Source organism: Anolis sagrei, chromosome 6 (genome assembly GCF_037176765.1).
Source record: "Anolis sagrei isolate rAnoSag1 chromosome 6, rAnoSag1.mat, whole genome shotgun sequence".
NCBI lineage: Eukaryota > Metazoa > Chordata > Lepidosauria > Squamata > Dactyloidae > Anolis > Anolis sagrei.
Genome location: NC_090026.1, coordinates 79,077,274 through 79,100,016, shown reverse-complemented (window position 1 = coordinate 79,100,016; position 22,743 = coordinate 79,077,274). Strand labels below are relative to the sequence as shown.

The 22,743-nt window shown below is 44.9% G+C and overlaps 1 protein-coding gene across 1 annotated transcript in view; it reads right to left on the bottom strand.

Annotated features, from left to right (window-relative positions):
• The window catches only part of CPNE4 (copine 4), a 246,075-nt gene that overhangs the window by 154,486 nt on the left and 68,846 nt on the right, over nt 1–22,743 (bottom strand). The window contains exon 2 of the mRNA XM_060781818.2: nt 12,000–12,182. Coding sequence (XP_060637801.1) covers nt 12,000–12,179 — 180 coding nt within the window. The 5' untranslated portion in view covers nt 12,180–12,182. The remainder of the gene's footprint in view (nt 1–11,999; nt 12,183–22,743) is intronic.

The window sequence follows — 22,743 nt, the reverse complement described above, 5'->3', positions numbered from 1 at the left end:
GGCCGCAGTCACCAGGCCGACGCTGCCGACGCTGCCGCGGCCGCCATTACCGCCGGGCCGCGAATCCGGGGCCATCACTGGGCCGTTGCTGCCACCGCCCGGAAGAGGTTGGTGCCATCCCACAGTGGGCCCTGCGGCGGGGTGGGGCACCACCGGGCCGCTGCTAGGCCTCGCGGGGCCGCCGCTGGACTGCGACCTCCAAGCGAGGGCCGACGCTGGGCCGCCGGCGCCTCCGCGGCTGCTAAGGCCGGCGCCTCCGCGGCTGCTATTAGCAGGCCGCGGCCAGTGTAAACGCTGACGCCTCCGCCCTGGACGAGGCCGCCCCCTGCGGGAGCTGAGTCACCGCTAGGCCGCCGGACTACCATCATCGCCTTGCAGAGCTGCGGCCGCTGCACCCCACTTCCGGCGGGCCGCTATCGGCCGGCTGCCTGTGCCGCTGGGCCGACATCGCTGCCGTCCGGACGAGACCACTCCATCTCGCGGGAGAGGCCGAACAACCGCCAGACCTGTCGCAGCCATCACGTCTGGGGGCCGCCACCACCTTCCATCAGGCGACAGTCGCTCCCAGATCGTGGCCATCACCAGCTGCCGCTGCCGCGGCAGGCCGTCGTGTCCATCAGGCCTGCCGCTGAGTCACGGCCTCCATCGCTGCCATCTTCCATCAGGGCAAAGCGATAAAGGATCTGACTGTGTCTGTGCAGGCCCTCTGCGCTGGTTTCTCTGTGTAGACCTCTTTGAGTCATTGTGTGCCGACTTTCTTGTGCAGACCTCTGCGTAGATTCTTGTGCTGGCCTTATGTAGATTTTTGTGTAGACCTCTAAGCCAGCCCTATATTGATACATACTGAATGAGAGTTGATTGACCATCTGTGCTGCCCACCGCTGAGTTATCACCTCCGGAAGCCCCCCATCCGCTTGTATACCAACCGTCTAAGATTCCACCGGGGATCATACCAGTAGTTTAACTAATTCGCCATCACTTCACCCCATTGGAGGGTAATATTTACTACCAACCTAGTACATTCCTGGTTGTCATCTGTACCAATAGGGTGAGAACATAATAGAGCACTTTAGGCGCCTGCTGCCTGCTGCTAGATCGCACCAGCACTTTCGCCCCTTCCCCATCCCTCCGTGCCGCACTTTAATTATTGTCGAACAGAGCACTTTAGACCTAGCACTTTATGATTGTGCCTGATAGCACATAGTGTTTGCTGTTGATTAAATACTACCATAGACAGGGCTGCATTAAAAACTTGCACTTTAAGATCTAGCCCATTGGTGTGGCTGGAATACCACCACCATCTGTATTGTTGCTACCCATGTGGTTCCCCGTCCCCATTTGTGTATTGTCCCTGTTACTTTTGTGTAGCGGAGGGGGCAAAAAAGGAGATGGGTTGGAGCCTGCGAACGAAAATGGGATAGAGGGGGAGGGGGAGGGGGAGAGAGGATGTTGGCAAGAACCAAAGAATCTAACAACGAGTAAAGTAGAAAACAATTTCTTGATTATGGATGGCGGCATGGAGGGGGGGAGGTCTTCCACTAGCCGAGGGGCCCCCATAGAGGTCGTGGTGGGAAGGAGGAGATGCGGAAAAAGGAGACCTCAAATTCGGCCTAATTCGGAACGCTTATCCATATTAACAACCCCCAATCGGTCTCCTAAGGTAAATTGGTGTAACCAGGTGAGCGGACCCTCCGGCTTGAAGGTGGTGTTGTTGAACGCCAGATCTGTCAACGGAAAAACGACCTGGATCCAGGATCTAATCCTGGAGGAGCGGGCAGATCTGGCGTGCATCACGGAGACCTGGCTGGATGAAGCTGGGGGCGTAAACCTCGCCCAGCTTTGCCCGCCAGGTTTCTCCGTGCAACACCAACCAAGAGCCGGAGGACGGGGAGGCGGGGTCGCAGTGGTCTATAGAGATTCCATCCATCTGACCAGGAGCCCTATCCAGCAGACCACAAATTTTGAATGCGTCCACCTGAGGGTGGGTGACCGGGACAGAATAGGGATTCTGTTAGTGTACCGTCCACCTCGCTGCACTACAGTCTCCCTACCTGAGCTAGCGGGGGTGGTCTCGAGCCTGGCGGTGGAGTCCCAACGGCTTCTTGTGCTGGGGGACTTCAACATCCATGCCGAGGCAACCCTCACAGGAGCGGCTCAGGACTTCATGTCCGCCATGGCGACCATGGGGCTGTCCCAACGAATAACTGGCCCCACCCACTGTGCTGGACACACATTGGACTTGGTCTTCTGCCAGGGATGGGAGCAGGGTGGCGGTGTGGAGGAGTTGTCTATCTCTCCGTTGCCATGGACCGACCACTTCCTGATCAGATTTAGGCTCACTGCGCCCCCTAACCTCCGCAAGGGTGGAGGACCCATTAAGATGGTCCGCCCCAGGAGGCTTATGGATCCGAACGGATTCCTGACGGCTCTTGGGGAGTTTCCCGCCACCTCGGTAGGTGACCATGTCGATGCCTTGGTCGCTCTCTGGAATGGGGAGATGACCAGGGCAATTGACAGGATCGCTCCGGAACGTCCCCTCTCAAGTAACCGAGCTAAACCAGCTCCTTGGTTCACCGAGGAGCTGGCAGCGATGAAGCGAAGGAAGAGGGTTCTAGAGAGCGTGTGGCGCTCGGACCCAAGCGAGCCAAATCGAACACGGTTTGTGTCCTTCCTAAGGGCATATGCCGCGGCAATAAAAGCCGCAAAGAAAACTTTCTTTGCGGCCACTATTGCGTCTGCAAAAAACCGTCCGGCGGAGTTGTTTCGGATTGTCAGAGGTCTTTTAACTCCCCCTACCTCAGGTGGGAGCCCTGACAATTCGGCCACGCGCTGTGAAGCATTTGCTCGGTTCTTTGCAGACAAAGTCGCTTTGATCCGCTCTGAGCTGGACGCCACGTTAAATGCAGTCTCTGTGGATGTGACACAAGCACCTGCTTGTCCTATTTTGTTGGATTCTTTTCAGTTTGTGAAGCCCGAGGATGTGGACAAGATACTTGGAGGAATGAGACCCACCACGTCCATCCTAGACCCCTGCCCATCCTGGCTTCTGAAGGAGGCCAGAGGGGGATTGGCCGAGTGGGTAACGGTGGTGGTGAATGCCTCCCTTTGGGAGGGCAAGATTCCAGCGAGCCTAAAACAGGCTATTATAAAGCCGCTGTTGAAGAAGCCATCACTAGACCCCACTAAATTCGAAAACTTTCGGCCTGTTTCCAATCTCCCCTACTTGGGCAAAGTCATGGAAAGCGTGGTGGCCTCACAACTCCAGGTATTCTTGAGAGACACGGATTATCTGGATCCGGCACAGTCTGGTTTCAGACCGGGACATGGTACCGAGACGGTCTTGGTCGCCTTAGTGGATGATCTGCGCCGGGAGCTAGACAGGGGGAGTGTGTCCCTGTTGGTGCTCCTGGACCTCTCAGCGGCCTTCGATACCGTCGACCACGGTATTCTTCTGGGGCGCCTTGCAGAGATGGGTCTCGGGGGCACTGCTTTGCAGTGCCTCCAGTCATTTCTGGAGGGCCGCACCCAGAAGGTGTTATTGGGGGACTCCTGTTCAACACCACAGCCTTTGACCTGTGGGGTTCCTCAGGGCTCCATCCTGTCCTCCATGCTGTTTAACATCTACATGAAGCCGCTGGGTGAGATCATCCGGAGTTTCGGGGTGCGGTGTCATCTGTACGCAGATGATGTCCAACTCTGTCACTCCTTCCCACCTGCTACTAAGGAGGCCGTCGAAGTCCTGAACCGGTGCCTGGCCGCTGTAATGGTCTGGATGAGGGCGAACAAACTGAAATTAAATCCAGACAAGACAGAGGTACTCCTGGTCAGTCGCAAGGCCGAACAGGGTATAGGGTTACAGCCTGTGCTGGACGGGGTCGCACTCCCCTTGAAGGCTCAGGTTCGCAGCTTGGGTGTGACCCTGGATTCGTCGCTGAGCCTGGATCCCCAGGTTTCAGCGGTGACCAGGGGAGCATTTGCACAGCTTAGGCTCGTGCGCCAGCTGCGCCCATATCTTGGGAAGTCTGACTTGGCCACGGTGGTACACGCTTTGGTCACATCCCGCCTCGACTACTGCAACGCTCTCTACGTGGGGCTGCCCTTGAAAACGGCCCGGAAGCTTCAGCTAGTCCAGCGCGCGGCAGCCATGTTGTTAACAGGAGCAGGGCGTAGGGAGCACACAACGCCCCTACTGTCCCAGCTCCACTGGCTGCCGATTTGCTACCGGGCCCAATTCAAGGTGCTGGTATTATCCTACAAAGCCCTAAACGGTTCCGGCCCAAAATACCTTGCAGACCGCATCTTGGCCTACGAGCCCACGAGGACCTTGAGATCATCCGGGGAGGCCCTTCTCTCGGTCCCGTCTGCCTCACAGGCACGCCTGGCGGGGACGAGAGAGCGGGCCTTCTCGGTGGTGGCCCCCCGGCTGTGGAACGCCCTCCCTGCCGAAGTCAGGCAGGCGCCCTCCCTTATGGCCTTTCGTAGGAGCCTGAAAACATGGCTCTTCGAGCTGGCCTTCAATTGAGTACTATATCCTTGGCAATGACGACCGGAATGGACCACGACTATGAGACTGACTATGACCCATGATACGACGAAGCGGATTTTTAGTATAAGTATATGTCAATTAGTAGTAGCATGTTATGTATTGTCCTTGATTATTGTAAATTGTCTTTTCTATGTTGTTGTTCACCGCCACGAGTCGCCCTTGGGCTGAGAGTGGCGGTAAATAAGTGCAAGTAATAAATAAATAAATAAATAATAAATCCTAGAAGATAAATTGCAACTCAATAAGAAGTTTAGCACTAACCCTAAAGTTCAGACTAGAACTCAGAGCAAATTCACTACCCCAATGACAAGGAAGTCACTAGCAGCCACAGGTTGCAATCTTTCCAAGTTTTTATTGAACCTTCCAAGTCTGCTTGAACTAGGTATATCTATACTTGGTTGTAAAATGCATTTGTTAAGAGTCCAGATTAAGCAATATAGCATTCATGTCAGGAGCCTAATGAAGGGAAATGGATAAACAAGTGAGCAGTGGCCACCTTCAACTTTTGACTTTCAAATTGTTTGATGTTAGGCACTGTTAACATTCAACCAGCTCATGCTGCCTGACCAGAGATAAGTTCTCTTTAGTCCAATGAACTGCTTAATTCCAGGTAAACATGAGAGTGTCTGCATTCATAGCCCCAAAGACAAGCCTCTCTATATCTGATTTTTCCAATGAGTACATTAGCAATCAGAAAAACCTAGACTTCCAGAAACTAATGTCTACCTTCAGGCCCTACCACAGGTCACACATATCCTGCAAAAACCATAAAGTGTAACCAAATTTGTTGTTACTTCTGGAGACAAGTGACTGTTCTCCTTTACACGCACACAGCCACATGCACACAACAGCCACAAAAGTCAGGGTAGGCCACATTAAGGAGAGTTCTACAGATTCCACAGACCACCAAAAAACAAAGAAATGAGTCCAAGAATAAATTACGCCTGAACTCTTACTAGAAGCCAAAATGACTAAACTCAGACTGTCATACTTTCCATGTATGAGACATGGTTCATTGGCAAGGATGATGCTTCATAAAGTTGCAAGTATTAAGAAAAGATAAAGATTGATTTACAAGATGGACTGATGAAACCAAGAAAGAAAGCCACAGCCCTGAGTTTGCAAGGCCTGAGCAGAGTTGATAACAGCATGGTCTCCTGACAGTCTTTCATTCATAAGAAGGCCATAAGGAGAAGATGGCTTGATGTATGTAACAGCCAAACACACCATATGCAGACAGCATGTTGCCAAGATGAGTATACATTATTCCGGTAATGTGAAAACTTGTGCTATTTCTGAAAAATCAAAAGAGGAGCCAAAACAACTTCATGAATAACCACTATCTGGCAGGCAGTCACAGCAGGGACATAGAATCATCTTCTCTTCCCCCTCCTCCAACAAACTATTATGCCTTAGATGATCTCACATCCAAACCATATGTAGGCATCAAACACCAAATAGGCATCCCAAGTCCCGATATGTTTCGCGAAGCAGTTTGACTAATACAAGAAGAGATGGCACAGCCATCTGCCAGGGTCATTTGCTTTCTATTCTGGGAGAAGTCAGTCAGTGAATATACCTATAAAACTATAAGCAGCAATTCAACTGATACAGATATTTTTCCTCCCCTTGATTCCAACTAGAGGACAAATTAAAATGTTCTGCTGGTGGTGTAGAAGGAAATAGCAAGAAGGAAATATGCCTTGACATCCTTCACCCTTTGCAATGTGAGATGGAAACTGATTTATTTTCTGCCAGAAATGCCCCATGCAAATGCTGGCTACCTAGGGCGCTTCCAGACAGCACTAAATCAGGGGTTTTAGTGAGGGGCAAAAAATCCCGTGACTTCAGGAGAGGTCCACATACAGACTTGTTGGTTCCGGGATTTCCGCCTCCATTGTCCAGACCTGATGCTTTGTTCCGAGATTTAGAGGCTCCCAAGATGGCTGCTGTGGAACTTCTGCCAGAAACTGGCAGGTTTAAAAAAAAAAAAAAAAACATGAGATGCGGATATGCAGACATGTGGAGATTTGGTTATGCAGATCACCACAAAAGTTCAATCCTATGTGCGGGCCAGATAAATTGTGCTAACCCTAAGCAACATGTCCCTAATCGCACTTTACTAATGATCTAGGATTGTCTGCTCGCTCCATCTCTCTCCAAATGTCTATCCTAGTTATATATCACCATGCCATGCCCAGCATTTTTAAATTTTTAATTATTACATTTGGCCCTGCCATAGGTTTTTAATGTGTCGTGGTGTTATTGTTATTGTTTATTGTTTTGTTTATGAGTTTATTTATTGTTTGTATTGCTATTGTTGCTTTTTTATTTATGTATTTGGGCTCGGCCTCTTGTAAGCCGCACCGAGTCCTTCGGAAGATGGTAGCGGGGTATAAATAAAGGTGTATTATTATTATTATTATTATTATGTTTCATAAAGTTTCTGACACACAAACAAAGTTTACAGGGCAAGACTACTTCTGTCCATGTCAGCACTACGCAATCGGAAACACACACTTTTAAGCCAGGAACAGAACTTTGTCATTATTTATTATTTTTAGAGCCTGGCTGCTTAGCCATCTGTCCAGACAGATTTGGTAGTATACTTGTGGCATCAGACAACAGGGTGCTGTTCCATGGCTGTTCCTGATTGCTCTTCTTGTGAAAAGATGTACAACTTTGACTAGGGGGACCACAACTTTGTCCTGGCCAGAGAAAATGTGCCCTCCACATGTTTCATGAAGTTTTGGGCACACAAACAAAGTTTTTGCTTTCTATTCAAGTGTCACCTTCTTTTCAGGAACTGACTAATCAGGAACAAGCATCTAAAACCCGGGAACAAACCAAGATAAAAAAAAATCCCATGATACAGACATGCAAAGATCCGGATATTTGGCTCAAACCTGTTATATCCCCGGATCTGGAAATCTAGCATTTTTTGCTTTTTGTAGCGATTGCTTCCAGGTTTACAGGGAATGGCATCTGGCCACCCTCAGGTTTATTGTGGAAGCTCCCGGGATAAAGATACTGTCTGGATGGGCCCCTGGACTTGTTCTTCTGACCTCTATTTGGTCAAATCTCTTGTACTTAAAACAACCTTTAAAAGAAAACTAGCAACCAACTTAATATTTCAAGATATTTGTGTCATACCTCCTGGTGGTTGAAATTACTTCTTTTGGTTATGTAAGTGTTTAAAAATGGAACATAAGCATTGATAAATGTCTGTAAGACATATTGTTGATGTCAGAAGCACTCTTTCCTGATAAATTTTACTGGGAAATTTGTTTCCATAATTAATGTGTTTTGAAGTGAGTGACCTTCTATAACAGCAGAAAAAGCTGTAATTATTGTTGGTGATTAATCAGTTTTGTTGGTTTTATTTTTAATCCTGTTATCCTAAAATTATTTTAAACTTAAAGGTCATTTTACACTTTGGTGCTCTCACAGATGGCAATACTGAGCCTTTCTTTCCTGAGAACAAAGGAAAAAAAGATGCAAAGGAATACAAATACGCAGAGTTTGGTCATCTAGTATGATGTATAAAGAATGGTGAGATAGAATTTCTTCCCATTTCTGTCATCCAATCTGTGATAGAAAAATCACAGATCTAAAGAACTCTAGATGCAGGTTTACCAGGATCTCTAGATAATTTAAAAATAGTTCTCTTCTTCTCATTAAATGCAATGCAGTCATGCTTGAATTGCATCATATTATCTCACTTGGAGCAATAAGAAAAAGGCCTGCATTGTGGAAAACTACTTCCCCCTTTAACATTAACAACCTCAGATATGCAGATGACACCACTCTGATGGCCAAAAGCGAGGAGGAGCTGAGGAGCCTTCTAATCAAGGTGAAAGAAGAAAGCGCAAAAGCCGGGTTGCAGCTAAACATAAAAAAAACCAAGATTATGGCAACAAGAATGATTGACAACTGGAAAATAGAGGGAGAAAATGTGGAGGCTGTGACAGACTTTGTATTTCTAGGCGCAAATATTACGGCAGATGCAGACTGTGGCCAGGAAATCAGAAGACACTTACTTCTTGGGAGGAGAGCAATGTCCAGTCTCAATAAAATAGTAAAGAGTAGAGACATCAGACTGGCAACAAAGATCCGCCTAGTCAAATCCATGGTATTCCCTGTAGTAACCTACGGATGTGAGAGCTGGACCTTAGGGAAGACTGAGCAAAGGAAGATCGATGCTTTTGAGCTGTGGTGTTGGAGGAAAGTTCTGAGAGTGCCTTGGACTGCGAGATGATCCAACCAATCCATCCTCCAGGAAATAAAGCCCAACTGCTCACTGGAGGGAAGGAGACTAGAGACAAAGTTGAAGTCCTTTGGCCACATCATGAGGAGACAGCAAAGCCTAGAGAAGACAATTATGCTGGGGAAAGTGGAAGGCAAAAGGAAGAGGGGCCGACCAAGGGCAAGATGGATAGATGGCATCCTTGAAGTGACTGGACTGACCTTGAAGGAGCTGGGGGTGGTGACGGCCGACAGGGAGCTCTGGCGTGGACTGGTCCATGAGGTCACGAAGAGTCGGGAGACGACTGAACGAATGAACAACAACAACAACAACTTCCCCCTTTAAGTTGCTCTCATAGACTAAGGACATTACGCTGCTAACACGAGAATTGTTTTAAATTGAAGTCTTCCGTGTAAGTCACTATCCTGGAAATTTCCCTTTCTTGCTGAGGAGGATACATAAAACAGATCAGGGAATAGAGAGTCAGCCTGTGCTAGAAGTGGTTACACTCCCCCTGAATACATGGGTTCACAGTTTGGGCTCAGAATTGAACCAGGAGGCCCAGGCTTCTTTGCACATGTGTGCTAACTGCACTTATTCCTTGAGACATCAGATCTGACCATGGTGGCACAATCCTTAGTTACATCTCATTTGTATTACTGTAATGTGTTTAACTTGAGGTTGCCTTTGAAGACTGTTTGGAAACTTCAGCTGGTTGAAAGAGCTGTGACCAGATTGTTAACGGGAAGTGGCACAACCTTCCGGGCAGAATTCAAAATGCTGCTTATGACCTTTGAAGACCTATATGATTTTGGTGACAGATCACATATCCTTCTACAAACCTGCTGGGCTCTGAGATCCTCAGGCAAACCCCTTCTCTAAGTCCCATAATCATTAAAAGCACAATTGGTGGGAATTCAAGAGGAGGCCTTTTTGGTGACTACCCATTGATTGTAGAACTCCCTTCCCAAGGAGGCTAGAATGTGGCCCTATCTGTTGTCCTTTGAGTGGCAGGCTATTTATTTATTTATTTATTTATTTATTTATTTATTTTAATCAGGCAGGCTTTGAAAGCAGAAAGGTTTTCAGAATTGGTGAGTGGCTACTGTATAGCATTTCAATTGTTATTTACTTTTTACTTATCTGATTTTCAACCTCATCAGACAGGGAAAATTGCCTGTCCTACAACACTTTGACCTCACTTGAGGCATGGAGTCTACTGAAGCCCATCACACTATGTCAATCTACTTCTGGTGAGGTTTCGTGCCTCAAATGAAGTTGAAGTATCATAAGAGACAGTACCGCCAACACTGAAGGTTTCCCATGTTGCATAGGAAACAACAGAGAGAAGCTGGGTGGTGATGTTTCCCTCATGGGATGAGTGGAGGGACAAGGTGGGCTATGCGAGTTGTGGGGTGACAGGTTCCTCACGCCCCTCGCTGGGCCCTGCTGGATTTCCCATGATCCGTGGCACATCCCCCCTTCAATGTATTGAGGTCCTTAATGAGATTTCAACTGAATTGTTTTAATAACTATAATGTTTAATTCTATTTTTAAAAATGTGTATGTTATAGGTTTTAAACTATAAAGTTTTTAAGGTTGTGAGCAGGGCCGTAGCCAGAAAAAAATTTCAGGGAGGGTTGACAATTTTGGGGGGGGGGGGTTAACATTTTGGGGAGGGTTGAAAATTTCGGCGGGGGGGGGGGTTGAAACCTGCCTCCTAGCTCACACTGAAGCAAAGAGCACAGCAGGGGGCAGAGCAGCCTTCAATAGCCTGCAGCTCCACCCCTGTCAACCACCTCCACCAAGTCTGGCCTCCTTAATGAGAGCATTCAACACCCCCCCCCCCCAACTTGGTTGCTTCACTACAGCGGCTATGGCTGCAAGTAATGACAGTGTGAATAAATTGTCAATATTTGCTTGAGATAGTGCTTACAGTTCTGGAGGGACTCTTAATTTTTTGCATCTCATAGACTTAGCAGCATGGGGATTTGGTTAACCAGTTAAAATTCATGAGTAAACCAGTTTTTTAAAAAAAATCTGAAAAATTTGGGGGGGGGGTGTTTGAACCCCTAAAACCACCCCCTCGCTACAGGCCTGGTTGTGAGCCACTTTGGGTCTTGACACAATGAAAAAAGCAGGATACAAATAAATGTAATTAAAACAACAACAAGAAGAGGAAGAAATAGTAGTAGTAGTCTTATCTTATATGGTCCATTTCCAAATCCTGCATTTGGAGGTGTTACTTTTTAAAAAAAGACAATCAAAATTCAACATCCAGCATGGCCAGGTACTGTAAATTGTATTCTTCCATGTTTTAAGTTCCTCACACAATTTCTGCTGTTGGACTGGGAACTGCCACAGTCCTTGTCTTGACCTTTGAGATGGGCCTGGCCACAACTCTGGCTACCCAGGCTTTTGAAATGAAGCCAAAGCCTGGTTTTCCATCAGCATCTTCTTCTATATCTGAGAATCCATATGCTCCCTCTACTGTTACAGCTACCCAGTGACACAAGTAGAGAGGTATCCATGGCATAATTATCTGAGGCCCCTTCTACACTGTCATATAATCCAGATTATCAAAGCAGATAATTCACCTTTAAGGTAGACCTGGCCACAACTCTGGCTGGCCAGCTAGACAAGCTTTTGATATGAAGCCATAGCCTGGTTCTCCATCAGCATCTTCCTTTATATCTGAGAATTCATATGCTCCCTCTACTGTTACAGCTACCCAATGACACAAGTAGAGAGGTATCCATCGCATAACCAGACATTTAACAATCTGGGGGCCCTTCTACACTATCATATAATTCAGATTATCAAGGCATATAACCCACATTATCTGCTTTGAACTGGATTATATGTGTCTACACTTTCATATAATCCAGTTCAAAGCAGATAATCTGGATTTTATATGGGGCCTGACACTTTCCATTCTCCAAGAGAATGTGCTTGTGAAAAGTGGAAGACATGTTATTCACTCAACCTCCTTGCAACATGGGTACTAAATAAGAACAGATCAAAGCACAGAAATGTGTGCTGTATATCATTATATGACCATTTGGCACTGGCAGTGCAAGCCATTATACTTGTGAGCACACTGAATCAATATGGGCATTTACAAGGCTGCTTACCTCTGCATATATACAGTACAGTCCTCTTAACCATTGTAGAAAGCTTTCAAGATATATTTAACCAGTATCCTACCTCAAACCACTGTCCATGAGACTGCATTTTCAGGATGACACAAGGATCTGGCTTGGAGAGGGCATCTCTGTCCGATATGCCTTTGCAAGCAACTCTCAGTTCCACCTTGGTCAAGCATGGGCTGCTAAAGATTCCCAGGGTATTTGCCGCTGATTCATAAATGTTGCTCATTTTCTTCATAACCTGTTGGAGAGAACATTCAGTTGTAAAACCATTTTTGTATGCATACTCATGGGATTTGTTTCTGCAGTTAGAGGTACTAGGCAGGGACACATCCGTGGAAACAGACCAGTTACTAAAGGCTGCATTCCTAATATACAAATCATGCTTAATGTGGTGCAAGAGAGGTCAGGCATACAATCAGAAACAGACATTACTTTATAGGGATAATCACACTGATAAGTACTTCATATCCATGTTGGGTAAAATAATGTCGCTTATTTAGAAAAAAATTAATCATACTTTTCATTTTTTAAAAAATCACACAATGGATTACAGTAAAAGCAATTACTCAAAAATAATAAAATATTTGTGTTGTCGAAGGCTTTCATGGCCAGAATAACTGGGTTGCCGTGAGTTTTCCAGGCTGTATGACCATGTTCCAGAAGCATTATCTCCTGATGTTTCAGCCACATCTATGGCAGGCATCGTCAGAGGTTGTGAGGTCTGTTGGAAACTAGGCAAGTGAGCTTTATGTATCTGTGGAATGTCCAGGGTGGGAGAAAAAACTCTTCTCTGTTGGAGGCAAGTGTGAATGTTGCAACTGACCACCGTGATTAGCATTGAATAGCCTTGCAGCTTCAAAGCCTGGATGCTTGCTGCCTGGGGGAAACCTCACAACCTCTGAGGGTGCCTGCCATAGATGTTCGTGAAATGTCAGTAGATAATTATTCCGGAACATGGCCATACAGCCCGGAAAACTCATAGCAACCCAATAAAATATTTCATTATAAAACAATCCACTAAAAACCCAGTGGTTACTGACTTACTATCCATGTTAGCAAGCAGGTAAACCAACAGGAAAATACATTCAGATGATGCACCTGTCCCTGAAGAACAGTGGTTCCCAATCTTTGATCCTTTGGTCCTCCATGTGTTTTGGACTTCAACTACCACAATTTCTAACAGCTGGTAAGTCCAAAACATCTGGAAGACCAAAAGCTGGGAACCAGTGCTGTAGAAAGAGTACAACTTCATTCAGGACAGATGGATAACCCAACCACCAGTGTTTGGAAACACCTATTACATTCCATCTTTCTGGATTCAACTGTCAATTAAACATCATCCAGGTGAACACTGTATCCAGGCTTTGGTCTAAGCTGTATATTTTATATTCAAATATAATAGAAGTATACATCTGACTGACATCTAGAAGATATCCCACCCAAATCCGAAAAGGGCAGAGAGACACAATCCCCTATTTAGTCTGAAACCAAGTTCACAGATAGAAGCAGAACCACCATAGCACAGTGCTTTCTGCTCCAACCTCACAGATCCAGCCCAGATAAAACAGAAGTTGATGAAATAATTTTAAAATAACATTTTTAATTGGTGCATAACAAGGGCAGCCAAAGTGTCAGTGTTTCAAAGTTTCAAAGTTCCATAATACATGCAACAACCTTGAAAAGTTGTTGAGCCGCAGGATGTGGAGACCTTTGTGCCCACGTTAGATACTGATTGGTTTTCAGTAACTTGTTATATCACCTTCTTGATTGAATGCCTAAAATAGCATCTGAGTGCATAAGTGAGATTATAATGTCGTACCTTATATTTTCTTGAGTTCCGATCCAGCGGGTAATACAGATTGAAATTTGTGTAACTCCCCCTTCCCCCCAATGACATTTTAAAGTTGATTCCTTTGTGGATACATTGTACTTCAGAGAAAATATAGTGACTGGTTTCCATAAAACATAAATGTACATTCTCCCTTACCCCAACTGAGTATAGAGCTTCCTTAGACTAACATATATTTGTTTACAATGTGAAGATGTCATGCTTCTGCAAATGGATGACAGAATTAGATTAATTTCACAGCATGATCCAGTTTCAGATTAGAAATGGTCCACTGTCAGGTTCTGAGATCGGTCCAGTATATTGATGTCACATATTTATCAACTATGGTATGTTTTGGATTAAATAAAGATAGTCTGCCAGGAACTCTCTACTTAGGAAATGGCCAATTAATTCTTCCTCGGTCCCTATGTAAGGGATAGACTGGAAATGACAGAAATACAGCTTAATGGTGTAACAGAAAATGTTGACCATTTCCGCTACCTTGGCAGCCACCTCTCCACAAAAGTCAACATTGACACTGAAATACAATACTGCCTGAGCTCTGCGAGTGCAGCATTTTTCCGAATGAAGCAGAGAGTGTTTGAGGACCGGGACATCCATAAGGATGCCAATGTGCTTGTTTACAAAGCTATTGTCTTCCCAACCCTGCTATACGCTTGCAAGACGTGGACTGTCTACAGACATCACATACAACTCCTAGAACAATTCCATCAGCGTTGCCTCCAAAAAATTCTGCAAATCTCTTGGGAAGACAGGCAGACAAACTTCAGCATGCTGGAAGAAGCAAAGACCACCAGCATTGAAGCGATGGTCCTCTGCCATCAACTCCGCTGGATCAGCCACATTGTCCAGATGCCCGACCACCGTCTCCCAAAGCAGTTGCTCTACTCTGAACTCAAGAATGGAAAACGGAATGTTGGTGGGCAGGAAAAGAGATTTAAAGATGGGCTCAAAGCCAACCTTAAAAACTCTGGCATAGACACTGAGAACTGGGAAGCCCTGGCCCTTGAGCGCTCCAACTGGAGGCCAGCTGTGACCAGCAATGCTGTAGAATTTGAAGAGGCACAAATGGAGGGCGAAAGAGAGAAACATGCTAAGAGGAAGGTGCGTCAAGCCAACCCGGACCGGGACTGCCTTCCACCTGGAAACCAATGCCCTCACTGCAGGAGAACATGCAGATCAAGAATAGGGCTCCACAGTCACCTATGGACCCACCAGTACACTGATCTTGGAGGACTATCCTACTCGGACAATGAGGGATCACGTAAGTCAGTAAGTAAGTAAGTAAGTAAGGTGGACTGCAACTCCCAGTAACAGTAGTCTGCTGCCCTGTTTTCTGCTGCCCTAGAGACTACAACACGGAACAATGGTTTCAAACTACAGGAAAGGAGATGCCACCTGAACATGAGGAAGAACTTTGTAACTGTGAGAGCTGTTCAGCAATGGAACTCTCTGCCTCAGAGTATGGTGGAGGCTCCTTCTTTGGAGGCTTTTATACAGAGGCTGGATGGCCATCTGTCAGTGGTGCTTTGAATGTGATTTTCCTGCTTCTTGGCAGGGGTTGGACTGGATGGCCCACAAGGTCTCTTCCAATTCTATGATTCTATGAAAACTGGGTGCTACAGTCCAACAACAGCCAGGGATGCATAATAATCACTCTGCCATAGATGATAAATAGAGGATACTGGTAGGATGCAAAACGGAAAACAGTAGCTTCCAGTAGTCTTTATTATTTTCTCCATATCTAGGCTTCTGTTTTTGCTCTTTCTACTGAGCCCTTTTCTCTCTCTCCTCTCTCCACACTGATCACATCATTTCAATAGCCTTTGGCAGCAGGCAGATTTTCTCTATCCCTCTTACCCAGCTGTATCTGTCTCTTCTTGTTGTATGCTTTTACACTACTTATTTCCCCTTGCCACCACCTTTCTTTTGAATGCAGTCCATCTTTCCTCAATTCCTGTGGCAACACTATTTTAATATTTAATTTATACAACTTTTGCTCACTCCCTAAAGTGAGATCCTGGGGATGATTTTCCAGCTTTTCACATTTTATTCATTTGAAGAAAGATGCACTGTTTTGTGCACACCTTATTTCCCAAGAAATGCCTCGTAACCCTTGCAGGTGTGCGATTCTCAAGGTGAAGTGTGTTTTTTCTCAGAACTAAAAGTGCAGGAGGTGACATCAATAGCTTTCCCTTTCTGTCTTGCCTAGCTGTTGAAAGGGTCACTGAAATCGCAGGTGTGATTGAGATGCTCTTTGAAACCAGCAGAGTGTAATATTTAACTGTATAACTGCAAGAAGCTCCAGGAGAGCAACAGCTGATAGCTGGATGATGGGTTTTGAGGGAACGTTTCTGGTAACCCCTTCCCATGATCAATGCACCCATCCATCTGGCATTCAACATCTAAAAATAACCAATGTACAAGGAGGTACTGGATACTTTTTAAAATAACATAGCAAGAGAACCTCTGGTTATGTAAGTGTACTTCAGCAAATGTAATTCCCAGTCAGATTTGGCAGAACACTTGTGCTTGACTTTATTTGTAGTCATTATGTTCACATAGGGGACTTTCCCTCCTTGTCCTCCTCCTCCAGTGTACACTCCGCTCCCCAAAGCCATTTTGTGTCTTTGTGTGTCCCTAGAACGCTTGGAAGTAAATACATTTTTGTTCCAAAATGCCCCAAAATGATCTGTAATGTGTATAGAGAGCATATCAATTTGTCTATGACTCCCTGGAATTTTTAATTGCTTCACATGACTTCTATGGGCCCAGGAATTTATTTATTTATTTATTTATTTATTTATTTAAAATATTTGTACCCCACCCTTCTCAACCCCCCCCCCCCCCAAGGGCGGCTTACATCCGGCACAATTCAATGTCATCTAAATAAATAAAAATGTAATGTTCATTTGTGGGATTAATAGAATTCAAAAACCAGTGGGCCAATTGACACCAAATTTGGACAGCATACACCTATCAACCCAATGTATGTCTTTCACTCAAAAAGTTTTGATTTTGTCATTTGGGAGTTGTAGTTGCTGGGATTTATAGTTCACCTACAATCAAAGAGCATTCTGAACTCCACCAATTATGGCATTGAACCAAACGTGACACACAGGACTCCCATGACCAATAGAAAACACTAGAAGGGTTTGGTGGGCATTTACTTTGAGTTTGGGAGTTGTAGTTCACCTACACCCAGAGAGCACTATGGACTCAAACAATGATTGATCTGGACCAAATATGAACACAGATGGAGTTTGGGGGAAATAGACCTTGACATTTGGGATTTGTAGTTACTGGGATTTATAGTTCATCTACAATCAAAGAGCATTCTGAATCCCACCAATGACAGAATTGGGGCAAACTTCCCTATGACCAACAGAAAACACTTAAAGCCATCCAGTCCAACTCTCTTCACCAGGGCAAGAAAATGTAATCAGAGCCCTCCTGACAAAGAGCCATCCAGCCATAGATATAGATAGATAGATATGATTCACACATAGAGAGAGATACAATATCATAGATTTGAAAAGGACCCCTAAAGAAGGACGATGATATGTTGCATATTCCAGAGTAGGCAAACCAGAAACTCTCCACATCAACACGGACAAAGAAACAACAAGAAATACTGTTTTCCCACAAGCAGAAAGAAATTACATATATTAGAAACCAACACTTTCTCATTACTTTATTTTCCAGATCCCCAGAATGGGCCACAGAAACGTGTGGCAGGGGATGGCTAGTTATATATAAATAATACATAAAGTAATACATATAAAACACAGTAAATTGATTACAAAATTAGTTTTAAAATAAAAAGTACATTAATGAAAAGTGCAAAAATACTGGCGGTCTAGCCTTATGTAGAAACATATTCAGCGAGCACAACACAATCGGAAGCCTGTCCATAGTCATTTTCCATAACATTATCATTATTACCATTGTCAATTATCTGTCAGCTACCCAAAGGCCTGGTCCCATAACCATGTTTTCAATTTCTTCCTGAAGGCAAGGAGGGATGTTGTTGACCTGATTTCGCTGGAGAGTGAGTTCCACAGGCAGGGGGCATTACCGAGAAGGCCCTGTCCCTTTTCCCCGCCAAGTGTGTTTGCGCCAAAGATAGGGCCGAGAGCAAGGCCTCCCCAAAAAATCTTACATTTCTAGGTGGAATGTAGAGGGAGATATGTTCAAACAGGTAAGCTGGGCCAGAGCCATATAGGGCTTTGTAGGTCAAAACCAGCACTTTGAATTGTGCTTGGAATTGGACTGGCAGCCAGTGGAGCTGACATAACAGAGGGGTGGTATGCTCTCTGTATGACACTCCAGTGAGTAGCCTAGCTGCTGCCCATTGGATTAGTTGAAGCTTCCAAGCAGTCTTCAAAGGCAACCCCACGTAGAGCGGGTTGCAGTAATCTATTAGTGTGGACCACTGTGGCCAGATCAGGCTTCCCAAGGTATAGGTGAAGCTGGCGCACAAGATTTAATTGTGCAAAAGCTCTCCTGGGCACCACTGAGACCTGGGGTTCCAGGCTCAGCAATGAGTCCAGGATCACACCCAAGCTGCGAACCTGCCTCTTCAGGGGGAGTGTAACCCCATCCAACACAGGCTGTAACCCTATGACCTGTTCAGCCTTCCAACTGACCAGTAGGACCTCTGTCTTGTCTGAATTCAAGTTCAATTTGTTGGCTCTCAACCAGTTTGACACAGTAGCCAAGCATCGATTCAAGGTCTGGACAGCCCCCTTGGTAACAGGAAGACTCCAGAACATGCCTCCCGATCACAGAGAGGATGTCTGATGGTAAGAAAGTGGTGTTTAAAGCAAACCCAGAACAATTCGCACACAAACACGCCGCAGCCAGGCATGAAGATCACTGGACACTACAGTCTCAAAACTGTGAATGATTCATCCACCAATTGCTGGAGGAGATAGCCCTGATAAGATATTTGTCTTGGCCAACTCCACTCATCTGTTAGATCCTCTGGAATCCTATTAGCTGATAAGGTTGCATATCTTGTGTCTTAACTTTTGGGGTATATTGACATTGTTGAATTAATGCAGTTTCACACTACCTTAACTGTCATGGCTCAATGCTATGCAATCATGGGAGTTGTAGTTTTCACAGTCTCCAGATTTCTTTGCCAAAACATGCTGCTACTTTATCAAATTATAACTCCCAAGATTCCATGGCATTGAGTCAACAAGCTGGAATGTGTCCAAGGGAGGGCGACTAAAATTATCAAGGGTCTGGAGAACAAGTTCTATGAGAGGTGCCTTAAAGAGCTGGGCAGGTTTAGCCTGCAGAAGAGAAGGCTGAGAGGAGACATGATGGCCATGTAAAAATATGTAAAGGCAGGTCATAGGGAGAGGAAGCAAGCTTGTTTTCTGCTGCCCTGGAGACTAGGGTGCGGAACAATGGCTTCAAACTACAGAAGAGGACACTCCACCTTAACATTAGGAAGAACTTCCTGACTGTGAGAGTTGTTCAGCAGTGGAACACTCTGCCTCGGAATGGGGTGGAGGCTCCTCCTTTGGAGGCTTTTAAACAGAAGCTGGATCTGTCGAGGGGGGGGAGGGGTGGGCTTTAAATGTGATTTCCCTGCTTATTGGCAGGGGGTTGGACTGGATGGCCCACAAGGTCTCTTCCAACGCTATGATTCTAGGAATCTATGAGTCACAGCAGTTAAAGTGGTGTCAATCTGCATTAGTTCTGCATTGCAGATGCACCCTAAATTTTCTGGTGGGTGGGCAAATGCTAATAAAATGTAAATGCAAAATTATTTTCATGAAGTTGCAATTATCTCTTGCTTTCAATCTTTTCTCTCCCTACCTGAGCTTCATTACAAATAGACTGGCTGTTTATTCAGTCTTTTTTTTCCTATGAGAAGCCGGAATTCCTGAGTGGACGATGGTGCAGAAAGATGACAGGCTTATGTCAGCTAAGGCAGCATCCTCTCTAGGTCACACTGTCATGCATTTTTCATTCTCTGCCACAATGATTCCACTTTCCTTTCTTTTCCAGCAAGGAACATGCACATCGTGCCACTAAGGGACTTCCTCAGAAAGTCATATCTTCTTAACCAGTGAGAGAAATCATGGCAGGAAATATTATTAAAGAAAGAAGAGCAGATTCTATCATACACAGTAGGATTTCTTAACCTGGGAGCCTCAAGGAACTAAGTTTCATCATTCCCAGATAACATAGATTGTGTTGTATTTGGGGGATTTAGGGATCATCGTTTGAGAGGCATGTGTTTCTATAGCTTTCAACTGAAGGATAATTTTAGCAGGAGTCTCATTTGTAGTTCCCTTCTCTTTCAACCACAGTAAGAACAGTGGGAAGGAAAATAGAAGGAACTTAACAGCTTGCCGGCAGGAAAATGTGGATTCTGACACATTAGCTGGCTAACTTAATGTAACTACATTGATGAGCTGGACTTCTGGTTCTGAATAGAGTATCCAGAGGGATCCATACCCTTTTTCCCACTCAAAGAACGGGCTGAAATTCTGATGATAGAATCATAGAATCAAAGAATTGGAAGAGGACCATCCATTCCAACCTGCTGCCAAGAAGCAGGAACACTGCATTCAAATCACCCTTGACAGATGGCCATCCAGCCTCTGTTTAAAAGCTTCCAAAGAAGGAGCCTCCACCAGGCATGTAGCCGGGGGGGGGGGGGGCCTTGAGGGGCTTCAGCCCCCCCCATGAAATTCTGATGGTGGTTCACAAAAAGGCCTTACTGGTGCATTATTTAAACTGTTATGTTTATTCATATCATGATCTGATCACCATACTCAATATATCCCATATGCATGGGGGTATTGGGGTAATGATACAAAAGGTTTGCTAGGGTAAACCCTCTTTCACTCAGACTCAACCCCCCGCCTGAAACCCCCCCCTCCCCGAATCGAAATCCTGGCTACGGGCCTGGCCTCCACCACACTCCGGGGCAGAGAGTTCCACTGCTGAACGGCTCTCACAGTCAGGAAGTTCTTCCCCATGTTCAGATGGAATCTATTTTCTTGTAGTTTGAAGCCATTGTTCCGCGTCCTAGTCTCCAGGGAAGCAGAAAACAAGCCTTCTCCCTCCTCCCTGTGGCTACCTCTCACATATTTATACATGGCTATCATATCTCCTCTCAGTCTTCTCTTCTTCAGGCTAAACATACCCAGCTCCTTAAGCCACTCCTCATAGGACTTGTTCTCCAGACCCTTGATCATTTTAGTCGTCCTCCTCTGGACACATTCCAGCTTGTCAATATCTCTCTTGAATTGTGGTGTTCAGAACTGGACACAATATTCCAGGTGTGGTCTAACCAAAGCCGGCAGGAAAATATTTCTCAAACAGAGGAAAATTGTATGAAGCACTACTAGGACACATTGCACATGTGTATATAGAGATAATGAGACTCATAGAGCACATTAAATTATTCAGAAAACTCCATATACATATACCTATCAGTTCAAACACACACAAAACACTACCGATACCTCTTTCACTTTGCAAGTTTTGCCAATACTTTTTTAAAAAAATTGAAAAACCATGAAGTTTTGTTGATGTTCCTATGGTAATAAATGTGGATATCTGCAATTTCAGAAACTGAATTGAGGCGAATTCAGTTCTGAGATAAAATATGATCTCAGGCTGAGCCTTCAGGCTGAAGTGACCCATCATCTGTGAACCAATGGGCACCGTTTTGAGAACTATATCTATATCTTATATCCAGGCAAGTGGAAATTTGTTCTAATGGAGAAAATGATAAGTCAATCTAAACTCTGAATAACATACCAAGAAATAAAATATTTAAAATAGTTTTTTTTCTCTTCACCGAATATGTCGATGATAGATCTACTAATATTTGTCCTTCAGAATTACATGCAAATCTTTGGAATGATATGATCCCTTTTTAATTTTGAATCACTGGATAGTCCATGTACCTTCCTTCTTCTAATTACTCTGGATTATTGTCCTTGTGTTTCTTATTTTTAATATTTGCTTTTCGAAAATTAAATGTATCTTTTCTTATTACTACACTTACTAAATGCAAACATAAAAGATACTCAATCATTCTCCAGATGAAAAAGTATGTGCTTTTAAACAACATAATTCTTTGTCTGCAAAGGAGAGGGAGAGGTTAGGGATTGTGAAATCCTTCACTTTTGCTTTCTCCTATTTTCTTTTAAAATTTAACTTTCAGTTCCTCGAGGCTATTAATGAAGAGCTTTCATAAGGTTGGCCTCATCAGGAATGAACTGAAAGAAATTCTCAATCCCAACAATGGCCAAATTCAGCAGACAGTGTTTTTCAGACTGGTGAGACTCAGTGTTTGCTGCATAGGTTTCAGGAGCCCGTGAGTAGAAAAAGGTGGCAACCCTAATTCAGCACCTCAGACATGGCTGAATACACAAAAATTCAAACAAAACACTTTAGAGTGCTACGTATTCCGTGTTCTCTTCCTGAATTGGTGAATTTGTCAGGTTTGCTTTCTCAAAATATCTATTTCTATTACATTTATGGAGAAACTTGTAATTTTTCAGAAAGTTCTTATTAAAACACAAATGAACCAAAATTTTAAAGATCCTTACTTGGCAATGAGAAAAACTGTACCTCAAAATGACTGAAAGAGCTGGGCATGTTTAACCTGCAGAAGAGAGGGCTGAGAGGAGACATGATGGCCATGTATAAATATGTGAAAGGATGTCATAAGGAAGAGGAAGCAGGCTTGTTTTCTGCTGCCCTGGAGACTAGGACATGGAATAATGGCTTCAAACTACAAGAAATAAGATTCCACCTGAACATTAGGAAGAACTTCCTAACTGTGAAAGCTGTTCAACAGTGGAACTCTCTGCCCTGGGCTGTGGTGGAGGCTCTTTCTTTGGAGGATCTTAAACAGAGGCTGGATGGCCATTTGTTGGGGATGCTTTGAATGCAATTTTCCTGCTTT